The 16,160-nt window shown below is 41.6% G+C and overlaps 1 protein-coding gene across 1 annotated transcript; it reads right to left on the bottom strand.

The window, feature by feature from the left end:
• Positions 1–3,599: 3,599 nt before the first annotated feature.
• LOC128805285 (b(0,+)-type amino acid transporter 1-like) lies at positions 3,600–15,770 on the bottom strand. The gene is made up of 7 exons (XM_053973862.1): positions 15,709–15,770; positions 12,384–13,169; positions 10,653–10,786; positions 7,766–7,895; positions 5,398–5,522; positions 4,890–4,977; positions 3,600–3,833 (listed from the first exon to the last, which is right to left on the bottom strand). Exons 2-7 carry the CDS (start codon positions 13,125–13,127, stop codon positions 3,600–3,602), a joined length of 1,455 nt encoding a protein of 484 aa, XP_053829837.1. The 5' UTR covers positions 13,128–13,169; positions 15,709–15,770.
• Between the last annotated feature and the right edge of the window lie 390 nt (positions 15,771–16,160).

The raw sequence follows: 16,160 nt of genomic DNA, 5'->3' as shown, positions 1-16,160 counted from the left end.
CTGGGCTTGTTGAGTTTGGCAAAAAGAAAGAGGCAACATAACAGCAACCTACAGCTCCACAAAAGAGAGTTACAAAAAGGATAGAAGCAACCACTTTGGCAGTAGAAGATGATACAGGGAAGGGCAACAGCCACAAGCTGCAGCTTGAGATGTTCAGATTGAACCTCAGCAAAATTTCTTTATCCAGAGAGTGGTGCAGAGAGATGGTGGGCTCTCCATCTTCAGTGTTTTCCAAAACATGAAGAGACAGAGGCACAGGTAAACAACCTTACAACCTTCCTGCTTCAAGAAGGAAGTTGGATGAGAGACCTCCAGAGGTCAGTTCCAATGCACACTGGAATGGTCTGTGATTCCCAGAGCTGACTGTATTTATTTCATCCCCTAAGTGTAATGACCTGGAGAGCAAGTTAACACTCCTGAGAGAGTCCAGTGAGGTGTTTTTCATTTCCTATGTCCCAGCAAAGAGCAGGAGAGACTAAACATCAAAACCTCTGCACTGGCTGAGAACTCAGTCTAAGTGGGTGAACTGTGTTTCTTGAACAGAGAAAAATTTAAAGTCATCTTGAATTTTGCTCTGTCCCACTCAATCGGAAATTTGTCCTCAACCACGAATTATGGCAATCACTTGAACTTGGGCTTATGAGCATGCCTGACTAGAAAATCACCAAAGGAGGATTGTCTGCCCTCTCTCACACACTGGACTGTCCTTTACTGTCCCTAGGTGTAGTCCATCTCTGATGTTTCTGAGGAAGTCAGGAAAAAGCCCAGAATTTTTGCACCAAGGTAAAGCTCCCAACAGATTGTTGCAGGTTGCCAGCTGAAGGATGGGACTCAGTGATACCCAGGGTCTAGAGGTGAAGTAGAGATCTTATGATTATCTTGAGGTCAATGCTGATAGTCCAATTTTCCTCTGAGCCCATGAAGAAAGGATTTAAGCAGAGTCACAGGGATCTGGAGCTTTGGAAATGGACAGGACCAATAAGATCTGGTAGGATAACCTGTACAAGCTGCAGATACAGAGCTCTGTCCACTGTCACATTGTCACTGTGCTGCAGGAATAAATGGTAAGGATGTGTTGCCTCTTCCTGGCACTTCTGTTGTAAATGTCTCATGAAGGAAAAAGAGATTCCAATTTACATATCCTGGGGCTGAATAGATAAGCAATCATTTTGAAAAATGAGTGTATGCATATATAAACACCCACGCATGTTGTTAAACTTTCTGACCAAGGAGAGATAAGCCTGATGCTGATTGTTTATCATCATGCAGTAAAATTTCTATGGAATTGTTTTTCTTGGATAAAAAACAGAAACAGACACATTAACTCACTTCATTGTAATGCCCATTTTATTGTAATTATCTTTCAATTCTCTGAGCTTTCAGCATCTTGTTTTGGCATTATAAACACCTGCAAATCCTAGGCAACATAAATAAAAAAGAACATCTTGTTACAATAATATCTATAGAAAATGAGATTGGTACAGAGTATGATAATTGCAGCTTTCCAATTGCCCTATATCCATACACAAACCAATAATATATAAAGGCTATTTATTCAAAGTGCTAAGTCTTTTCATGTTCTTTATTAGAGCACAGCCCTGTGTGACAGGCTTCATAAATAGGTAAGAAAAAAATTGTTTCAAAAAATTATAATCAGAGAAACTGTATTATTCTAATTTATTCTAATTGTATTATTCTAATTCTTCTAATAGGTAAGTATCTGAGATGCAGCTCCTTTAAGAAGTTTCCCTGACATCAGATTAAGAGCCTGGGCTAGTGGGAGGAAGGTAACCTAGAGCTCCTAACCTCATCAGTCCTTTTGAGAACATCCCCTCCTTTAAGAGACGCATCCCAAGAATTTTATATTGTCAAGGGATTCAGGAGAAAAAATTGTTCCCTCATTGGCCTTTGTTGGCAACTCCAGTAAAAACCAGGAAATCCTCCTAAACACTGTTTAAGCTAAGGATTTGGATGAGTGGCATCTGGCCTATCCATTATCATACCTAACACTTGGAAAAACTGACTGTTGGTACTTCCCTGTAGCTGCTAGTATCACCACTCAGAGGAGCAGGAGGGGTGACATTGCAGAATGAGATTGTAATCAGATACACAACTCTGAGATGGGAAGAGGCCTGGAGTATCAAGTAACCTGTGTTCTAGGATCATAGCAGGTTAGGTAAAAGGCAGCAGGATTGTATCAGGTTCAATAGAAGAACACTGACAGTTAACTTTTGCTATTTTAACAAGGCATTTTAGGGACCAACTCCTAGACCTTTTTAGTCTATGACAGATATCCTGGAACCTTCTGAAAAAAATGTGAAGAAAACAGCTTATAATACTTCTCCTTCCCCTAGAGCAGGAAAAAAACAGTTGTGCCTCAAGATAATGGGAAACAACAGTGACTTCAGTGTGTTAGGTGTGGGTGAGAGCACAGCCTGTGACTTTTGTGCTGTGACTTTAGAATAACAGAAATTGGTGGAAATGCTGTGGTATAAAATGTAAGGGAACTGAGATCTCACCACCTTTCTGCACACTGCTCCAATGCTGCACTGCCCTCATGAGGCACATTTCCCCTAAGTCCAGCCTGAACATCTCAAGCCACAGCTTGTGACCACTGCTCTGACTTGCCATTACAAAGAAGGGCCCAGGTGGTCTTCACAACTCCACCTTGAACAGCAGGGCCTAACACTAGATACATGATTTCAGGTGTTGAGTCCAAAGAGACAGACTGTTTCCTTGCTCTGCTGGTCACACTTCTCCTAATGTAGCACAGTATGTGGTTTCTTTAATTCCTAGTCAGAGTATCTTGCTGGCACATATGCTCTAGGGTTTTTTGGTTGGTTTCTTTTTTCTTCACTTTGCCACAAAATAAGTTTGTTTTTTTTTTTTTTTTCAGGGGGATCACAGGTAGCACATGGGTGAATATTGGTACTTGAGTGATGCTGCTTGCATCCTCATCATGAATGGATGGATCCCAGATGACAAGTACATTCTCAATTGAGTAAACTGACAGAGCTTTAAAGCACTTCTCGTCTCATGCCAGGGGGTTTTCTGTGGGATGGTTTCTGAGACAGAGAAAGGACTGTTGTGACTGTGATCTGGAACTGAAAGAAGGGTGAATACCTGAGTGAAAAAGGGTTTATTTCCTGTGGCTATGGTGAGCCCTTGCTTTATTGATTTAAGAAGCTCTGCAGTCACAGTGGGCAGAACAAGGTGTAAATAATTAAAGGCATTGCCAGGAATGGCTATGGGACTCAGCCTGCTATACGAATAATATTTCATTGTCTATCTTTTGCTGCATTTTATCTTGAAATAAGAGATAAGATCCTGAGAAACTGCCCTTTTTGGGATGAAAAATACAAAAGTACAGATTCCTTTGGAATCTCTATGTAATGCCAAGGCAAAGCTGAAAAGGAGAAAAACATGTCCCCAGAATTTTAAGGAAACATGAGGAATCATAGCTGTAGTCCATCTCACCTGGACACTTAGTGTCACTCGCATTCTACTCATTGCTCTTTACAGAAGAATATTTTCTGAGCCTTGAAAATCAAGGGAAAAACCATGAGGTGCAGGCAGCCACGTGAAGGAAGGATGTTATCTCAGTTTGCATCCCTGGTAGTTGGAGCAACTTCCAACAACAACTGGAGGTGTAAAGTGACTCTCTGTAAGAAGCGAGGGTGGTACTTAAAGCGAACCAGTGGGAAATAAAAAATGATGCCACTGAAAATGAACAGGACGATGTAGAGGATCTCTGTTTGGGGTTGATCAATGATGGGAGCTAACACCAGGTACACAGCTGCCATCAGCACAATTATGGGGATGATAATTGGGACCTGTGAAAGCAAAACATCAGCATAAAGACTCATGCAATTCTGGGCCTCTGTGTGTCTGGACAACCCTGGAACTTCTACAGAAGGCTTTTTAGATGAAACCTTTCTGCAACCTGAGGTATTACCTAGAAATACCAATTAATCCAGACATCCTGTTTCCCAGTCTACCCCACTTCAAGGCTGAACATCCCTGCAAGAGCTACACCACCATATCACACGTTAACCCCTAGTGTTTCCTGCCCTCCTAGACCTGAAGACGCAAACTACTGGGTTTAGTGCCAGGTCTGCTCTTGCATCTAAAAGCCAAGCTGTAGACAAAACACAGAGCAATTGTATCCAAATCAACTGTACCTTAGCACCCTTGCACAAAAAGTTTTATCCATGTGTTGATAGACAGGTGGACAGGCAATCTCAGCGGCAGTTTCTGTAAGCCTGGTCAGAAAGCATTTAAACTTAAATTTGAAGCCACCCTTCCTCAAAGGAGGGTGGCTTGTGCATTTATTAATAATCCTCAGCCACTGAGGAAGCACTGAAGATCAGCTCACTCATGGCATCAGGGGAAGAACACATGACTCTTGATTTCCCTCCTTTTATCTGTTTTGTGGGGAACAAACCTGTCCCTATGTCATCTCAAAGAACTTGGGGCACTCCACCTAAGTTATTTTTCCCTCTGCAAGGTTCTTACACCTGGGCTACCCTCCAAGGAGTGTGCCCAAAGTCTGTGAGCATAAACAGGTGACTGCAATGTTGATCAGAATCATCATTCATTTACCACTTAAATCTTTTAGAAAAAAAGAGGATATGGTAGACATATTTTCATAGTGAGGAGGTAGGGCATTATTAGCTTATCAAGACAGAGAATTCAACTTTGACTTATGCCTGTATGTTCACACTGTCTCACCCCTTGTTGGCTTTGCTGACACAAAACTTGACATTAAAAAAGGAAGGAGAACCACATTGAATCTGTAAGCCACCAGTGCTCACTCTTTTCTCTAAATGTTCTCTTAGTCATTTGAACAATATAGGAAAATATTTGAGGGTTTTATGTTATTATTTTACCTTGTAAGATCTTGGCAGTTCTGGTTTCTTGATTTTTAAATACAGGAGCCCAGAAATAGTCATTCCATAGAAAAGCCATGCCACAAAACTCAAAGAAAAGAAAAAAAATTAGACAGCATTAAACTTGGGGTGAGATTATCCAGGAATGTCAGTCCTGCCTTGCAGATCCCAGATGTTCATATCTCCAATTAAAAAGGTGAATATTGATATAAATTTAGTAGTTCTTCCATTAATTTCCTTTCTAGCATAAACAGTGAGAACTTTAGAATTATCTGAACATTACTGATTCAATGGGGATGAATCACATTCAGTTAAGTCTCTAGTGACAGAGCATTCATGCATTGCAAAGGTGCTGTTTCCCAATCTCTTCTTTCTTCCCTCCTCCTCTCCCCAGTATTGGTTAGAAAGCAATAGCCCAGGCTCAAAAAGATAATGCAAGAAAATACTTATAAAAAATGTAAAACCCAGGAGCACAGGGGATGCAAACAGAAACCCTACACGCACATACCTGAAAAAGTTCACGATGCTGGTGAAGCTCCCTGATATTATCATTATTAAAGACATCGCAGACGTAAACAGGAGAGCAGGGGAGGGCGTGAGGCGTCGCACATGAGCCATGGACAGAATGTCTGGCTGAAAAACAAAGCAAAGCCCTGTATCATCATTTCATGGACTCAGAGGTCCTTACTCATCCCTCTCAGCTGCTGGTGGGAGCTTTGCCTGCAGCCAGAGCCACCCATAATCACCAAATAAGCATAAAAACAGCCCAACTCCAAGGAGTGTAAATACAGGAAACTCCTTCAAGGGTATCAGTGTCTCATATCAAATCAGGGTTTCATATCAAATATGCTCAGTTTGAGCAGGCAAAATGAGGTTTTCAAACTACTGATGTGACAGAATGAGTCAAATTAGAGCTTTCCTGACCACCATCAGGACCTTTGCCACGGGCCCATTCTTCTGCCCTCTGTCACATCTCTCTCGGACTTGACTTCTCTTGGGATGACTGGAAAATGAGACAAGGACTACTCCTGAAACATTTATGTAAATAAAAATTAAACCAGGATTTCCTTCAGGATTAGTAGCCTCTTTGTTGTTTGTTTCATTGGGAAAGCTTAATGAGAAAGGCTGCTTTTTAAATTTATTTTATTTTATTTTATTTTATTTTATTTTATTTTATTTTATTTTATTTTATTTTATTTTATTTTTAATTCCCAACCAAAATATCATGCAAGGACCTTTGCTAGATATGAATGTCTGAGAAATGGCATAAGCATTCAGCTCATAGTCTGGTATGGTCAGATTCAGACCATCTGTGCACTTTTCAGCACAGAGCTTGCCATGATAGAGCAGGCACTATCCTCAGAGAGAGAAGATGAGGAACCAGTAACCACCAAAACCAATAACCACCAAAACCAGCAACCACCAGTACAGTCATTTCCACCAACCTGGTCATTCACATGCATAAAAGATTCCCTGCTATGAACCAGGAGTGGAGCTGGTGTGGAATCATAGATTCATAGAATGATTTGGGTTGGAAGGGACCTTAAAGATTATCTAATTGCAACATCCTGCTGTAGGGAGGGGACACCTTTCACTAGACCCAGCTGCTCAGAGCCCCATCAAGCCTGGCCTCAAACTTCCAGAGACTGGGCATCCACAACATCTCTGTGCAACCTATTTCAGTGCCTTCACACCTGAGGACTGAAATGCCAGATGTTGTGGGTGGGAAGGACCAAAAAAAGCAGAGAGATTCAGGAGGAACACAAGAGGCCTGCTCAAAACAGAGGACAAACGCACTTCAGCCTTTTTTCTCCTCTTTGTGGAGCAGTGTGATGAAGTGTGTGTGGAGGTGTACCTGTGAGTGAGGGGGTCTGTATCAGCAGCTGGGATGTGACAGCAACCTTGGGGGCTTGTTTGCCCAGATACCAGCAACTGGGGAGACTGGGATCCAGGGGCTGAGTATCTGAACCCAGCTGCTGGAAGGACCCACACTGTACATAAGATTTATATGTATTTCTCACTAATAGACCCCTGATCAGCCAGACAGGGAATGAAAGGCCCTTGGTGTTGTTAGTGCTGGTGTTTGTGTGAGCCCCAGGTATGTCTGTATGTGGAGCTCTATGTTCCTTGCTGGCTCTGTATGTATATGCACAGCTATACATGTATGTATAGCTGTATATAAATGTTTGATACCTATGTTTGGCTCTGTGTGTGGCTACTGAACTAATTGGTTGGACCAGGGAGGAGGGAGCTGCAGCAGCCTGACCTCCACTGGGTTACCAGATTTGGCCCACCTAACAAAACCAATGCTAGGAGAGTTGTGAGGCTTTGTGTCACCTTGTAATTGCTACGAAGCTTGAAGACCAGAGATATACTATGCTGCATCTAAGCTGGACTACCCATGTGAAGGCTGGATCACCCCTGAAACCAATCTGTATAGTCAGTATAATAGCTGCAAAAGCAGCTGGCTGGTGCTGGGCTACCTTCCCAGTGCGAGCAAAGGTGCCTTACAACACACAAGCATGGCCAGGTTCTCCTTTCCTGGAAGGTATATTGACTGGGTCACCCCACAGCTTGTGCCGGGTGCTCTAATGCACAGTATTTGAGTGGTTCATTTCAAAGCTGTTCTTAGAATTCAGGCTAGCTGTGAATATGTTCATATGAATATGCTTTTGGAAGCACCTGATTGAAGAAGAAAGCCCAGAGACAACATACACTTTACATTTGAAAGAGATGGGAATTAATGAGCAAGGAACAAACCCCTTGAAGAGCCATCACTCTGCCAGCTGAACATACACAGTGTTTTCCTCTCTGCTTTAGTGTCACAAGAAGGTGAAGTTGCTCAAAGCAAGCTAGACCCCTTTCTTTGTGCTTACCAAATGGCCCTCCCTGGCAGCAATGTAGCACACGCGGCCTCCGCTGAAGAAAGTGCCGTTCGATGAACCAAACGTAGACAGGGCCACCGACAGGGAGATGAGCCATGCCCAGCTGCCCAGGACTTTGTCCCTGAGGTGGGAAAGAATTCACGGCATAAGATGCAGTTCATAGAGGTATTGAATACTCACTGTAGAGCCAGACAGGTTACATCCCTCCATTATTTCTGTATTATACAGAATCTTTTTCCAAAGTCTTTCTAAAGATTTAAAATCTTCTTGCAATTCCCATATATTAGTGACCAGTAAGTTTGTCTTGTCTGACAGCTTTTCTTCCTGCTATATATATTCTATCCACACTGCGATGGTGTACAAAGAGGTCACAACAGGCAAAACCACCTTTTTGTGTACTGATGCTGTGGCAAAACACCTGAAGATACTGCTATCACAACCAATAATATTAGCTCGGATATCACAGAAAAAACTGTTCCTATGACACTGGAAGAAATATTCTGCATTACAACCTCTTCCTGAATATGCATAGGATTTTAACCCTTCAATCCCATATGCACCTATTACTGCTCTTCTGTGAATCTGACTTAAGCCAAAAAAATTGTTTGAATTTCAGATGTTTGGTTCTACAACATGTTCAGACATTTCTGTTTCGTTTTCTACTTAACAGAAGAAGTACTGGAGTTACAGAGTTCAAGGTAAACATTAGGAAGGAATCTTAATTTTCTCACCTGAAAATGAAGATTGTCTTCTAGAATGAAGCAGCATTAAGAGTATTAACTGAGTAATAAATGCTGGTGTTTGGGGTAATTATCACATACACAAACACTGTTTATCTAACTGGCAAAAATCCAAAACTCAAGTGTTTTTTTAGATCACTTTATTTACAAGCAAACTGAAACCTGTGGTTGCTCTTAAATCACTGTCATCAAAGAAACACTGGGAAGAGTTTCCTGAGCTCCTTTTGTGGCTGCACCTCTCACCACTGAACAATATTTGTTTCTGGCAGTTTTCCTCTTATATAGGGAATAAATAGATTAAATAAATAAATTTAAATGTGACAAGTCCTCCTCTGGTTTCTTTATACTCCTCTCATTCTTTATTAATGGCCTGAATAGCTGCATGTCTTGCTTGTGAGCCACAACCTTCACCTCCTCAGACTGGCTCCCTACCTGTTCCCCAGCCTTTGAGTGCTCAGCTTTCCTGTCATTAGTTCAATATTTCTTCCTGAATTGCACTCTTGGGTGAAAAAGTTAATCAGGCAGGAAAAGGAGATGTGTTACAAAGGAGGAAGCTCACAAATAACTTGCTAATTAGGAATGATGGGAAAGGAAGTGCAGGGAAAGTTCATGACACTGCAGCTTAGTGAGGCTTTGTGACATGCTCAAACAAAGCACTAGACCTTTAAAAGCTCCTACTCATAATGACGTGAAAGGCTGTTAGAGAACACATCCAGCAAGAGCTCAGACAGATCTTCAAATGGGAGATCTTGTGAAATGCACACAGAAGCTGCTGCTGACTTTTTGGAAGAGCAGTACATAATCTGTGGATACACTGTGTCATCATTTCTGCCAGATAACTCATTTAGGGCTATCAGGGATTCTGTGTCTTTGGAAATATTTAGACTAAGGCTGGATGTTCTGGTGGAAGACCATTGATGGTGTCTATAGCTCTCATGATGGTCCCTTCCTTCTCTTCCTAAATTCCTTATCTTGTACAGAAACTGTTTAATGTCACCAAATACTTCAGGTTGAAGGTAGAAATTGTTTCTGTGCAGCTCTGGAGAAACACAAGCCAATTGAAGTTACAGTTACCAAAGGCTACCCAACCTGTGTATAACAGCTCTCAAAGGTGTTGTTGAGATCAATGCCATCTTCCATATCCCCACAGATGGAGAAACTGAGACAAAAGACTCTGGTCTGCTCTAAATTCCAGGTGCCAAGTAGACAGGATTCAGCCAGTTGACTCCTGCCTCACTCCCAACACACTGCCTCTGCATAAGCAGGGCAGCACATTGCCCTCCTCATTTCCCTGGAAATATCAAAAATGTGTGTCCCCAAGTCTGGATATGTACCCTCACTGCATTCTCAGTGCCTGTGGGGAGATGCTGCTGGTGTGACCTTCACCTCTCCTTTATGGGCACTTTCCATGAGGTAAAACATGAGTTGGGGGAGTTACAGGTTCCCAGTGTAAACAAAGGGAATGAGGAGTAAGGAATATGCCATCTTGGCAGCCTAGATGCACCTTGGAGACCATGGACAGCTGGAGCTGTTCAGCCTTCGTCTCACCACAGAATTACAGAATCATAGAACAGTTTGGAATGGACCTTGAAGATCATCCTCTTCCAAGCCCCTGCCATGGGCAGGGACACCTTCCACTACACCAGGCTGCTCAAAGCCCCCTCCAACCTCACCTTGAATGTTTCCAGGGATGGGATATCCACAGCTTCTCTAGGCAACCTGTGCCTGTGCCTCACCACTCTCACAGTAAATAATTTCTTCCTTATGTCTAAGCTAAACCTACTCTCTTTCAAACTGAAGCCATTCGTGCTTGTTCTACTTCTACATGCCCTTGTAAAAACTTCCCTTCCAGCTCTCTTATAGCCCCTTTAGGCACTGGAAAGTGCTGTAACGTCTCCCTGGAGCTTTCTCTCTTCCAGGCTGAACAGTCCAGCTCTCTCAGACAGCAATGTGCTTCAGCCCTCTGAACATCTTTGTCACCCTCTTCTTCTCTGTAACATGGCCTGACAGGTCCTCCTGGCCTGACCAGTGCAGTGCTACCATTCCCTCTGGGAATAACATTTAAATCTCCTGAAACTCAGGAGAGAACCAGTGTTTCTCAGGGCTGCGTTGCCCATGTTGCCCCATGCAGAGCTCACCCCCAGGTGACGGCCACAGCTCCTGAAGACAGCAGCTCAGAGGGAGTCATGGCTGCCAAGTAGCTCACATTTACCAGCAAATACAGGCATGTAACCAAAGGAATGGCAATCATCAGAGCTCTGGGAAGGGTCACCTAGAAAAGGGATGACAGCAGTGTTAGGTGCAGCACTGTGCTTTTTTTGTTTGGTTTGGTTTTGCCACCACCCACGTCTCTCATTCAAATTCCTCCACTCCCTAAACTTTTCCTCAGAACAAGACATAGATCCAGATTCACATGGCAGCTTTCACACCAGTCTTGTACAGTTCTAAAGTTAGTCTTAAAAACCCCACAACCAACCTAACAAAATAAATCAAACAAAAAGAACCCACCAAATCTTATTTAAAAGATTTTGGTTTGTAGCTGCCCAAGATGTCTTTTGCATACTTCTTGATTATTTTAATATTGATTTATTTGTTATTAGTATGTTGTGTCTCCTGGTGTGCTGCATCTTCCCATAAACACCTCACTGCCATGGACAAAGTTCCAGTGTATTGCATCACATTTAACTACTCTACAGTTTAAATCAAAACAGGGGTTTGATCTCAAAATCTTAAAGGGGATTCACTCTAGGAAGGAAATATTTCTTTTTTCTTAGTGGCAGGATTGTGTATTAGAACACCACAGGATCATTTTAAGACTCAATAAAATCAACAGTGTCTTATGCAACTGAAAATAGTGGGAAATGGCAATTATGCATCTAAGAACCTGAAATACCAATTTTTGCATTCCCCATTCTCAACACAGGGCAAGATACAGCGATTCCTAATGCTGTATCCCTTCCCCACTCTGGAAGGGCCTGAATATCAGTGCTCACAATCCTGTGGGAGAGAGTGGCCCTGGGATTTTTGCTGCCATTTAGGTTAATATTTAACTGTGTAATTGCATTTAATCTGTTGGATCTTGTGCGCTGCACTGGTACAAAGCACACTCCATAAACTCTGCACTCACACAACTCTTGCAAAGTAAGAGTTGTTCACTGCTGCAGTGTTTGATCTGTGAAAGTGGGTAATATGGCACAGAGAAGGTAATGTGAGATGCAGATGAGCTACTTCAGTGCCTATAGCATGGACTGCACAATGCTAAAATATGGATGTCTAAAGACAGGGATCATTCACAGAGTTAGATTCCTTTTCCAGTGAGGCTTGGCTTGCTCTGAAGTTGCCCCTCAATGCAACAGGGAGAGATAAAGTAGTTTTCTAAAGCATAGATTATGGATCAAGTCTTTCAGAAAATACATGTTGTTAAGAATCCTTTATGGATTATAGCAGTGAGTGTTTTTCTGAATAAATCTAGGTGTCTACAGTGAGATCCTCTAAACACTAAGAAAAAACTTCACCCCAAAGCATCCAAGTGCTGCCTAATAATTTCTTTCCAGTCAATGGGTTAATTTAGGACTTTTATAGGACCACAAGATGGTTTGGATTGGAAGGAACCTTAAAGATTATCTAGTTCTAACCTCCATGCAATGAGCAGGGGTTCCTTCCACTACACTAGGTTGCTCAAAGCCCCACAAAAGCTGGCTTTGAACACTTCTGGGGATGGGGCATCCACAACATCTCTTGTGTCAGTGTCTCACCACCCTCACTATAAAACCCTTGATTACCACTCTTAACACAATCACAGATAGAATCAAACATATTAACAGCAGGATTAAGTAAGTAAAACCCAGCTTGCTTGCTCATTCACTCACCTCAGGCTTCCTCAGTTCCTCAGTTACATAATTTAGGTTGTTCCATCCATCATAGGACCAGAGTCCCTGGTAAAACGCCACTCCAACTGCTCCAATACCTGCAGTCGTGCCTTGAAAACCATTCTGAAAACTCTGAGTTTGTCCCTTGGCAAGCAGTAGCAACCCACCTACCACGATCACCAACAAAGCCAAGAGTTTGGCAGCTGTGAAAATGTTCATAACAGATGTTGCCAGCCTCACGTTGAGACTGTTGATGATAGCTAAAATCAGGATGCAGGCAGCAGCTGTACATTTGACGGCAACCTGTGGAGATGAGCATCCTGGATAGAACGGCGCAATGGCGTACTCAGCAAAGCTCAGACAGACAGCAGCCAAACCAGCTGGTCTCACCAGGATGACAGAAGTGTAGGCGAAAATGAAAGCAGGAAAGGAACCAAAAATCCTCAAAATGTAAATATATTCTCCTCCAGACTCTTTAATTATTGTTCCAAGCTCAGCATACGACAAGGCTCCAAACATGGCCAGGAGACCACAAGCTGCCCAGATCAGCAGGCTGCTGGCAGGGTTCCCCATGTGATGCAGTACCCACTCAGGGGACATAAAGATCCCCGAGCCTATCATGGTACCTGCAATTAATGACACACTGCTAATCAGGCCGACCTCTTGTTTCAGTCTTAACTTCTCCTTCCCTTCACTCAGATCTGTGGATGAATGGAGTGGATCTGTTGCCTTCCTCTCCCTCATTATGGAAATGTGAAGAGATAGAAGTTGTTGTAAGGACAGAATCTGAAAAAGGATTAAGGCATTTGAATAAGGACTACCTCAGGCTTTAAGGTTTAGTTAATAATTACAAAAGTCACACTGAATGCCGTTGAGAAGCACAAACCTATCTTCTGCATTTCACATTCTTTCATTACCCATCTTATCTTGGTAATTTATTATGCCAAGTTTGATTATCCCTGAATCTCATTGCAAGCAATGGTAATGGATAGTATCCAGCACCACCTCAAAATCACTCAGCATATTGCTGGACTGTGATCCTGGTTATCTCTCCTTTAAATCATGCCTCAAACAGCATCTGAAATAAGGATCAGGTAAGCAAAGTCCCCATGCAAATCTGTACTTTATTCCTTGCTGAAAAGTCAAGGTTCAAGCACTCACTTCAGTGCTCAATCATATTTACATTCTTCACCATAACATGATCAAACGAACAAGTCTGCTGGCCAACATGCTAAGGCTTTGCTCAACAGGGAACATTTCCAGTGTCTTGATCAAAGAAACAGAAAGGTTTTGCTAAAAACAGTCCAGAGACTCTTTTTCTGTACAGTAGTAGGGGGCAATATGGGCTTTTTCCAATTTTAGGAAGTGGAGGCGGAGAAGCATGAAAAGACTGCAATTACAGTTTTCCAGGGCCTTTTTACCATTTACATAAGGTGTGCACACTCCTACCAGACCACAATCTTCAGAGCACTTTGTCACACCTCATCGTATACACATTTCAATGCACACATGACAGAAACATGGTACAAGCTTCTGAAGTTACCCCTGACCCTTACTTAGATATCTAACACATAAAATTCCAGACCTTGAGGCAGGTTCTGCTATAAATATGACGGTTACAAGGAGACCTTTCTCTGCCCTTCATGACAACCACAGACCTTGAATCTTTAAAACTATCTGTCCTCAAATATTTGAGCTAAAAAAAGCATGACTATAAACAGACCCATTGTTTCTCTAAAAATTCCTTCTAAATAATTTAGACTTCTCTTTCTTTGCCTTTTTGTAAAAAAAAAAAATCTAACTAGCTTTGCAGTTCTCTGTAAGAAGGTAACTCTTGGACCCTTAACAAAACTCGTGAGTCCACAAGAAAAACACCATATACAAGTCATATAGTTTCTCATCCTAAGGCAAATAAAGGTGCTCAGATTTTATCATCAGGTTGAAAGACTTTAAGTTCTCTAAAGAAGAAAGAATCTCTCAAATCTCATTAAAAAGTAGAGGGGTTTAGAGTATAAATGTTACTATTAGATTAAGGAAATAATGAACAATTTTGATGGGTTTCATAAAGGACTTCAGAAGCTATTCCTAATACCACCTCTCTAGTATTCACTAGGAAATGGATGCCAGCTGGTTTTCTCCTAATTTCAAAGTCCCTTATAGAAATTCACAGTTAATCAAGGGGTAGTTGTAACAAAAGCAAAAGCTTATACTTTATCGGTCAAATAGGTTTTTTAAGCTTTCCCAGCTAAGGTGTACGTTCTGAGAATAAACCTTGTACTGCAAGAGTGCAAATGAACACATTTCAAGTTAATGGTTTGCAAAGTGGTTGAGAACTTGGAGAGAGGCATCCCAGTAATGCAGACTATTTTGGTTTGCTTTTACTAAGTGACAGTGCTCTTCTTGTCTGGTTTAGCTATTTGTAGTGTATTCTTCTTTAAATTGCAAATGACACTGTAAGGCGATGCTGGAATCCTTCAGGGGTCCAAAGGTCTGGGTTTTTTCCTGCACTACTGACACTCCTGTGTGCATCAATACATGTATTATGTATACCAATAATTATTGAAAACAAAGGCACAAAATATGATTAAATCAACGCTAAAGGAAAATTTCATATGACTACAGGCAATTAAGTATCCTTCTAGTAAAGCTATACATATACTTCTCTAACTCTTCTCCTGTTTTAATGAAGGAACTTCTGTTCTGAAGTGTAAATGCAAAGTTCTTGGAGGGCATTTTTTCCAAACCCTTAGTGTTCCTGCTCCTAGAAATGAATAACTTTTAATCTAATGTTGTAGGAAAAAAAATAGAATGTCTTCAAACTTTATTATGTCAAAAAAAATTCTGTAAGGCCCCTCATATAATGAGAATTAATTAGCTGGTATGTCAATAGCACCAGTCAATTCCTAGAGGGAAGTCTATTTCCGATCCCAGATTAATTGTTACTCAGTTCTAACTGCTTCCACCTAAAGTAATAAGGAATCTAATTAATAATGATAAGAACTTGAGGCTATTCCTGTGGAAGTTAAGGTAGTCTGATTGCTTTGGATTTTTTTTCCATTGTCTTGTTCTTTTTTTGACTGATATTAGCAGTAAGGAGCAGCCTCAGATAGAAGAAGCAGCAGATAGCTTAGTCAAATGAATTGTCACAATTATAATTTGTCAAAACTGAGTATGGAAAAGGGCAACTCACTGCTCCCTTCCCAAAGGGAGAGGTATAAGTAGGAGCAAAAAATACAAGTTCTGCCTTCTCCTCGTGTGGAGTAGCAGAGCTTTGCTGCTCAACCTGTCTCCTAATACATCCCCTACCTGAACAATTCTCACTTACCTTTGACACTGCAATGGGTGGTTGCCATCTACTGGTCCCGAGCAATAATGCGACATGGCTCAATCCACGGTTTTTTGATATTTTGCATTCCTGGCTGAAAAGAAAGCCTACTGTAAGTATTACTCCTTCAACATTACAATAGCACAAATAGACTATATTCGAGCTGTGAATGAACAGTCTCCTTAATGTCTTTATGGTGTTTTTTCATCTCAGGAGGACTAGAGAAAACCAATTTGAAGTAAAGGTCAATGTCAGTGGTAAAAACTAGGCAAAACATGTGGGCAAATATTTTGCAATATTTAATTTTAGGTCCCAGGAGTGATATTTGGAACACAGTTACGGGCTTGGTTTCCCTGTCCCATGCTTGGAAAAGAGTTACAAATCTCTAGATGGGATTAAAAATAACCTGTAATCTGAGGGTGGAGCAGCTAAAACCACTGCCCATAACTTTC

The sequence above is a fragment of the Vidua macroura genome, chromosome 3, assembly GCF_024509145.1.
Source record: "Vidua macroura isolate BioBank_ID:100142 chromosome 3, ASM2450914v1, whole genome shotgun sequence".
Classification (NCBI taxonomy): Eukaryota; Metazoa; Chordata; class Aves; order Passeriformes; family Viduidae; genus Vidua; species Vidua macroura.
This window is presented reverse-complemented; position numbering and strand designations above follow the sequence as displayed.